The following is an 8,907-nucleotide window of genomic DNA, read 5'->3' as shown; positions in this document are numbered from 1 at the left end:
CGGGGGCGTGGCTAGAGCTGTCCGATTAGCGGGAGGGGGCGGTACCGGAGTGTGGAGGTGGTGAAGGTGGTGGGACGGCGGGGGCGGGGCCCGCACTGAGGCGCTGCGGCGGCGGCGGCGGCGGCTGTGGTGGCGGCTGCTCGTCCTAGGCTGGCGGGGGCGGGGGTCTGAGGATGGGGGCGGGAGGAACAACGGGCCGGTGAGGAGCAGCCGCCGCCGTCTCCGCCGTCGCTCCGACAGCCGTCGCCGGTGGTCGCCTCGCGCACCCCGGCTTGCTTTCGGGCCGCTGCCTTCCATCTCCACATCCCGCCCGGAGGAAGCTGAGGCTGAAGCTCGACCGGGGGACGGTCCGGCCCTGCATCTGCGCGACTGGCGGCAGTGACAGCCCTGCCCGACCCGCCGCCCGCCCTAGCCTTCACCCTCGGCGCCCGCAGCCACCATGAACCGAGGCGGCAGCAGTCCGTCGGCCGCCGCCAACTACCTGCTCTGTACCAACTGCCGGAAAGTGCTGCGGAAGGTACGGGCTTAGCCTGAGGTCCGGCCGGAGATGGGCGCCTGCCGGCTGGGGTCGGGCTGCTCGGGGCGAGGCTCGAAGGGATCCCTGGCATCGTCCCTGCGAGGCTCAAAAAGATCCCTGGCTTGGTTCATGCACGGAAACAGAAACAGGGGGTGTGAGTTGAGGGTGGAGGGTTCGGGCGTTTGCTGCTTTTTATCTCCGCCAGGACAGAGGCTAGTCCCGAGGGGTTGGGATTTGGGGGTGGGGGAATGCCTGTGGTCTGTTTTCAGCTCGCCTCTGTACCTGGCTATCCCCGGTCTGCTCCTCGGTCAGACTGAGGGAGGGACTGGTTGGAGCCTCCTCCCTGTGCAGTTTAGCCGTAGATGGAGGTTGGGATGAAATCAGAGCAGCCTGGTCTGGTCTTGAGGAACCCTGGCTCCCTCTCTGCTGTGGCTAACTCTGATGGGTGCTGTTTTTGTTTATTCTGTTGCCTTTGCTTTGCGCGCCGTGCCGGACTCCCCCTTTTCACATTCTTTTGATGGTAGTCCTGGGTCTATAGTTCAGTCACGAAGGAACTATTAAGGCGTCTTGAACTTTATGCCCATGGGAAATGCTGTTCGATCTTACAGTTACTCTGGTGGGGTTACAGGAGAAGACTGAGATGGACATGGGTTGTCTCCCTCCTTAGCACCCCCACCCCGTGTTGATCCAGAAAAATCAGATGCACCATCAGCTTAATGCTTCCCATAGGGACTGATAGAAAGTTTACTCCAGTATTGTTTAGATTACTTGGCTTAATCACTCCGTGGGGGATGGGGAGAATAGGATGGAAGAAGGAGATGAAAAACTGTCTCTTTAGACTGAGAAGAGTTTTAAAATTAGATTTTAACTGCCTCCACGAGTAATATTATAATCAGTTTATTCTTCTCCAAACTCTTATTTTTTGCATTGCATTAAGTGGAAATCTTAGATGAGGTGTTTCTGTTTGTCCAGTACAAATGAATTAAAATTGCTGAGCTGTGCAAATGCACCGGGTCTGCGAGCTAAAATGAATATGGTACCCTCCCCCCCCCCAGAGAGAGAGAGAGAGAGAGAGAGAGAGAGAGAGAGAGAGAATATTTCTCTATATACAGTCACTTTGGGATTGTTCTTTATATATGAAAGAAAGAAAGCACATAAGTAAGCAAGCTCAAATATTTGCGCTCTTTGTCCAAAAACTGTTTTTCTTCCTCTGTGGGTCAGGCCAAGTGCCAATCAAAGTTGTTTTTCAAGCCTCTTTTCCCTGCAGTAGGGCTGCTGCTTTTTTTTTTTCCTCCTATTTTATTTGAGAGCTTGAGGAAAGCAAAGAGATTGCAGATTGAAGTTAATCAAAGAATTAAGTATGCCTTAAATTGTGTTTATTGGATATGTTTCTCTTGAAACAGATTTTTATTAAATGTGCATGTTGAGTATGTGCAGTTATTTTTTTCCATAAACTTCGGGATCAAATTACAGTTGATACTTGCTCAGCTCATTGTAGGGCAGCTTGTGAGAAATGTAATGGATCAGAAGTGCAGATCAGGTTAGTTGAATGTTAACTCTTTCACTGCAGGGCCAGTTGTCATCTGAATTTAGTTCTTAAAAAATATTATTCCCATACTTTAAAAGTGAAAGGTTGTCTTTGACATAAAAAGTATGTCTTTAAGACATATTTTGATTAAACTTAAGCTTAGTTAAAATGACAGCAAGTTTTTTTTAATCAAATAAGAAAAAGATGTGCTGTTATTTACTGAAAAAAGATTTTTTAATGCCTATGGCAATTTGTTAAGTTAACAAAAGCTTTGAAGGTGATATAGGGCTTCAAACTATTTTATTTTTCTTTTGAGAAAACTGTGGCTATGGATCCATGACATTTTACTAGTTAAAACATCTTTATTTATTTCTCTTAGTTTGTTAAAAACTAGTATTTGTTTACCTAGAAAGAACATCTTCATTTTTAGACATTATTGAGAAAATATGGAAAATGGATGTGAACATTTTTATATTTTATAATTGCTATGCACATCTCTGCCAGTACTCCAGTTTTTAGTAACTACAAGGTATTTAATGTTGATTCATGTAGTAGCATGAAATGAATTTAGATGGAAATAGAATTGTTTGTGCCAGTTATGACATGACTTGGCAACATTTGTAGCTTTTTAAGATTGCCTTTCTTAAGTGCTCTTAAATCAGTGTCTAGCAATTTAAATTTTTCATCATTCTAAGAATAGCATGTAAGGGTTTATTTCTAATAAGGACATATTTTTCTTTTTGATAGAATGTAAGTAAAATTCATCTATCACTTTCAAAAAAATGTGATTCTGTGAGTTTATCTTGTGTTTTCCACTAATGTAGTGTACACTAATAAACAAATGGATCATAGCACTTTGAATTTTAGTTCAGTGTAGCTTACAATGGAAGAATGAAAATCATGTGTATCTAGTGTAAATTATACTTTGCTGTTATAAACCCTCATTAATGATGAGGGAAAGGTCACCTTTTTATATGACAAAAATTTGTGGCAATATGCTTAATTTGGGAGAAACTTTAAAAAGAACTGAATTCACAGTCAAGTAAACCTATTTGTTTTAATCCAGTACCTGAATATTCAATTTTATATTGGGTGAGAATCATATTTATTCATAGAAGTGTCCTTACAAATTTGATTCAGTATCTTCTTAAATATTAAATGTACCAAATTTATAACTTAGGTACTAACTTATCTCTAGGAACAAATGAACAAACTATCATCATATTCAAAACTCCTATTAAGTCTAACTTACTCCATTGTCACATAGTTTAATAAAGTTTTTAATGAAACAGGAAATTCTATTTACTTTGTAAGGTTAACAAGTTTTGAAATGTGACATATTTTACTTGAGGAAATTCCAGTGACACTGAGATGAATCTGATCCTTTAATTTGAAAAGTGGAATGTGAAACTAAGGAAGGTAGGTAATTGTCAGTCCAGTCATCTTCCAGTAAAGAAAAGTTGGTATATTACAATGTATTTTGAGTATTGAACTCTTATTATTATTCTAACATTTAAAATTTGTTGGTATGTGTAAGAGTTCTAGTGATATATCTTTGTGTGATTATTATGCTTTTTAATTTTCTTTATAAAATCACAAATTTTGACAACACTTTAATGTTTTGTAAGCATAGATACTGTCAAATTTGAAAATTTTAGATTAGGAAGCTTATTAAATATTAATACTTTTATGTATTTCAGCCAATAGAATGGGTTTACTTATACTATGGACTAGTAATTTATTCTGCTTTTGTTAATCAGGTTTCTTGTGTTATACAGTTTTGATTGTCAAAAGCAGTTTTTTACTTGATTTTTATCTTAAATAACCTAACAGGAAATCAAACAATGAATTTATGACAGCAAAGTTGTATGCAGTGGTTTTCAAACTACTTTATAAGATGCTTCAGGGTTTTAAAATACTTAAATTGGATTGAAATTTTAAGTATCTTTTAAATTATTTAAAAAATTTAAGAATATAGCTGCTTATAACATGTATACATAATCCACCACATTGGAGCATACCACAGTTATCTTTTGTTACAAGATTATTCTTATGCAGGCCTTTAAATTAAACTTGTTCTGTTATCTTTGTACATATATTTAAACTTTTTTGTTGCTGTTATCTACAGGAAAGATTCTCATTAATTATGAAGGCATTGGCCTTAAAAAAAAAAATCCTGTACATATCTGCTCATGTTAAATTTCTGTGAGAACACAAGTACTGTTATCAGTAATTGTTACTTTATAACTAAAATATGTATCAATTTTTTGTATATTTATATGCTTCATAATTTAAGTTCAATATGAGATTTAATTTATAAAAGCAATTCTGCTACTTCCCCCAGCTCCCTACCACCAAAATTAAAAAAGGCCTACCTGCTAATGTGGTGATACTGGAAGCCATAAAGATGTGTTTACAATTGAATCTTATAACAGGTCTTTTAATTTTGAGCAAAATAGCCAATGTCCTTAAAACCTAGTTTTCTTTGGAAAATGTGGATAATGTCTACCTGCTCCACAGGTTGCTTCATAGCTCAAGGAAGATAATGTGTCTTAAGTACTTTGTAAATCACGAAGTACAACTATAAACACAAAAAGGAAAGAAAAAGACTATATATTTATACCTTTTCCAGAACATCTAAGTTCTTTTTGTGTTGTTCAGTACATGCTGAGTAATTTGGTTAATGTTCACTTTTCTCTTCAATTTGTTGCCTGCATGAGAGTTAAAGATTATGCTTTTAGTTTAAATGATCATTTTGCATATTTTATTTCCATATTTCAATTCTCTCACTCCACATACCCCTTAGTTAAATGGTAATGCAGTACATTGTTTTTGGATTTTCAAATAATTAAATTACCTCTGATACTTCAGCAGTTAATGGAAATTGCTTTTTAGTGCAAAAAGATTAAGAGTTAAAGATGTTGGTGCTTAATAAAGGATGGGGGTAAACTTAGCATAAAATACAGATTTTTTAATTAGTTCAGGAGAAGAGTTATAAAACTAAAAGTCTTAATCTTTTCTTCTCATCTCTGTTCTTTTCATTTTCTCCCTTGGAAAGATTGGATTCTAACAATTTAGGTTTGTAATGATCTTCACAACTTTAAGAGTACTTTTACATTATCTCTGACATACAACCAGGAAGTCCACTTAAATCTAATGCTGTCTCTGTAAAAAACTATTCAAATTGTCTCCTGCAGTATTAAGGTTTCCGTGGAATATCGTAGCATCTGTGGAGTACCCGTAGGTACCTAAAATTCTCCAGATAATAATGATTGGGAATTGAAAATTAGCCACTTTTTAACATACTATTGCAGATCAATTGGAGGAGAAGGAGAGTGGAGTAAGCTGGCTACTTTTATTATATGTCTAGCAGTTGTTTGGTTAGTTTTTTTTAAATAAGACAGTGTAATAGTTCTCAAAATATGGTCCTTAGACCCCTGTGGGTATCCAAGACTCTTTCAGTGATCCTAGGAGATCAAACTTATGTTCATAATTTTTTTTGTCATTTTTCTGTGTACAAAGCAATGGGGGTATAACTTATGCTGGCCCCTTAATGTAAATCAAGATAATGGCCCAAAATAGTGATCACTGTTTCCTTCACCACACAACACTGGGGGAAAAAATTGTCACTTTCTCTGAAGAATGTCCTTGGAGGACAGTGAAAACTTAAATTTTGTTTAAATCCTGACGATTGAGTACTCACATCTTTTTACCTGTTGATGAAATGGGAAGTTCATAAAGTGCTTCTATTGCATATCAAACTGGTTGTCTCCTGGGCAAACTTGGGCAGTTATTTTAGTTACAAGCTGAACTAGCCACTTTTTCATGGAACCCCATTTTTACAGACAAACTGGTTACTCAGACTTGGGTATTTAATAAACTTTTTATCTTAAAGATGAGTAATTTAAAGTTCAAGGAAAATAATTGACAATATTTGTTGCTAGTGATAAAGCTCAGCATGCAAGGAAAAACTAAGTTTGGAGAACATATATCTGCCTTCATTAAGCTAGAAACCTTCCCCGTTCTTAAAGGTGCTCCCCTTGAGATCAAGGATGTTATTAATAAATGTGATTTTTTGATATTGTGTAATAAAATGTGTCAACATTTGGAAGATCTGTACAACTCATTGAATCAGTATTTTCTAAATGACCCCTGTATAAAGTCATTGATACTCAGGGCCTTTCATTTTTTTTCACCAGGAAACAACCAGTTAAAGCATAATGGACACAAAATCTTAAATCTAGCCATTCTTTTTATCCCTGGCAGTGCATATTGTCATTTGTTGTCCTTGAATTTTCAGGATCACGTTACTCATTTTTTAGATGTTTACCAAAATCATACATGAGTAAAAGAGCCATTCAAAATGCAAGATGAACTAAATGATATTAATGTAATATAGAATGTTAAGTTCACAGATGTGGTTTCACATTCCATATTGCAATTAGCCTTGCAGAAGGTATAGTTATCAAGTTCTGTTGTATCAAAGAGTAATCATCATTATCTACTTTTTTCAACTACATGTCTGTGTCAGGCTAGATTTCCCTCACATACTTCAATTAAAACATATCACAATAGATGAATGGAGAAAATCCAGTTGTCTTGTAATAAACACACATTAAAGAGATTTGTAAAAAATGTAAATGTCAATCTGACTATTTTGTTTTGGGAAATAAAGTTATTTCCATAAAAAATATGTGACTTGTGTTAGCATGTAATGGATGTTATTATTTTCAGTGAATTTAACATTTAAACTTTTCTCAACTTTAATTTCTATTAATAACCCACACATAAGTAAAACTTCTTTGGTGTCCTCAATTTTTTGAGTATACAAAGGAATCTGAGACCAAAACCTTTGAGAATGGCTAAGCCAGAGTTTACTGACAGTAGGACTGTTCTCCCTAGTACTGTGCAATAACTGAAGAAATATCAGATTTAAACATTATGCTCCAATGATTGATGCTTGGCTGCAAAGGAGAGAAAGACCCTGAGTAGTACAGCTAAAAGCTGAGAAATGTGGGAGAAACAGCAGTGGAAGGGACAAAATACAATCAGACAAAAGTGTCAATATATGCTACTGATAACAAGCATTGTTATTACAAAAACAAAAGATAGGATAGCTCTGAATATGATAGTCCCTAATCATCTTTCTCAAACCTAACGGGAACTTTCCAGTGTGAAGTGTGTGTGTCATTGTTTGTACACTCTACACAAAAGCTATGGCAGCCTACAACTGCCTGCAGTGTGGTCTTGAAGATGAGGATAAAGGTTCATTTATTCTATCTGTTTAGATTTGGTGAGACCTTATGACTACCAATATCTAACCTGTCCCTTAGACATCACTGCAATGGAAATGAGGATGGGGAAGGAAGTGAAATTTGCTATATACACTAAAATATGTTATCAGATATTTAGTTATGTTTCCCATGACAGTTTCCTTAAACCCATCAGTAGGTTGGCTATAAACTATTTTAAAAAATATATCCACAGTTCATGTATGGAATTTTTATTTGTTCTTCAGTTATTTTTTTAGAACACTTGTGACATCTCCCCAAAGCCTTTCCTAATCTTCCAACTTTCTTCCCCCTTCTGCTTATCCTCTAGATTGCAATGCCATCCAATTATACTGTATTTATTGGTATATAATAACAATAATAATTTAGTTGTAATTAGCATTAATGATGAATTGTCATATTGAATTATAACTAACAAGTTAACACTTTTTTTTCCGTAACATAAATTGTCTTATTTGAGATTTGGTTAATGGAGAATATTTTTTAGCAAAGTGGGACTTTGATTTAAAGACAAATACTGGTGGAATTTTTGTATTGGGTACAATATAGGTGAGTTAGTACAATGAAAATTTCTCATTTTCTACAATAAGTTAGATATTTTTTTTTTAGGATATGAAATCCCTAAATTTTTTAGTATAAATGGACAGGACACCTTTATTTTGTCTGTTTACTTTTTTTATATGGTGCTGAGGATCGAACCCAGTGCATCACACATGCTAGGCTAGGACTTTATCGCTGAGCTACAACTCCAGCCCGAAAGTGTTTGCTCTTTACAGTCCTATTTTGTTGTCATTTTAAGGAACACTTTCAGAAGTGCAATAGTAAGGATTATTTGAGAAAAAAAAAGTGCACTGGTGCCTGGGTTTTTTGTTTTTGTTTCATTGTCTTTGTGATTGTAAGAATGTTTCAGTTAACTATCATACTACTTTTTGAAGGGAGTTTTGACAGGGTGTAAGAATATTTGCCCACCAAGAGAGGCATCAGGACACTAGCCATAACTGCTGGTCTTTCTCAGAAATGTAAAGGGGCCATTGTTTTCATGTGGACACATGTTCTACCTCTTGGAATCTGCTTGAGTTCTGTTGGGAATTGGCTAGTTTAGAGTGTTTAAGGGCATATCTTCAAACTTCCAAGATTCTCTGTAAACTACCTCCTAAAGTTCCAGGTTGACTATAGAATTCTGATTAAACTTTTTCCTACCCCACATACCCCCAGCCCTCTACCTTGGAAATCTCCCAAGCCAGCTGCAATCCCCTTGGCCAGCAGGCACTCCTTTGGTAACTATGAAACAGAATTGTTCTTAGGCTTGGACTACCCTATAACTAGCCTTTATTTTTTAGATCCACCCAGAAGTGAGTCATTCATTGGTCTGTGGGCCAGGATATTGGCTGCCCCTGAGGGGATATTATGAATATTATGGATATAAATATTATGACATATTTTACCCTTATGTTGGGCAGAAAAACCTTTCATTTTCCTGCTCAAAACTTATGATAAGGTATGACTGGCGTTTTTACATTATGTGTCTTAAAGACAATATTGAAAATGTCATAAAGAAGAATGAGCAGATA

General features: G+C 36.7%; 1 protein-coding gene across 1 annotated transcript in view; it reads left to right on the top strand.

Annotated features, from left to right (window-relative positions):
- Nucleotides 1–159: 159 nt before the first annotated feature.
- The window catches only part of Sesn3 (sestrin 3), a 66,505-nt gene continuing 57,757 nt past the window's right edge, over nt 160–8,907 (top strand). Inside the window, exon 1 of the mRNA XM_005338028.5 lies at nt 160–517. Coding sequence (XP_005338085.1) covers nt 440–517 — 78 coding nt within the window. The 5' untranslated portion in view covers nt 160–439. The remainder of the gene's footprint in view (nt 518–8,907) is intronic.

This window comes from Ictidomys tridecemlineatus, chromosome 4 (genome assembly GCF_052094955.1).
Source record: "Ictidomys tridecemlineatus isolate mIctTri1 chromosome 4, mIctTri1.hap1, whole genome shotgun sequence".
Classification (NCBI taxonomy): domain Eukaryota; kingdom Metazoa; phylum Chordata; class Mammalia; order Rodentia; family Sciuridae; genus Ictidomys; species Ictidomys tridecemlineatus.
The sequence above is the reverse complement of the archived record's forward strand: the minus strand, read 5'-3'. Positions and strand labels throughout refer to the sequence as shown.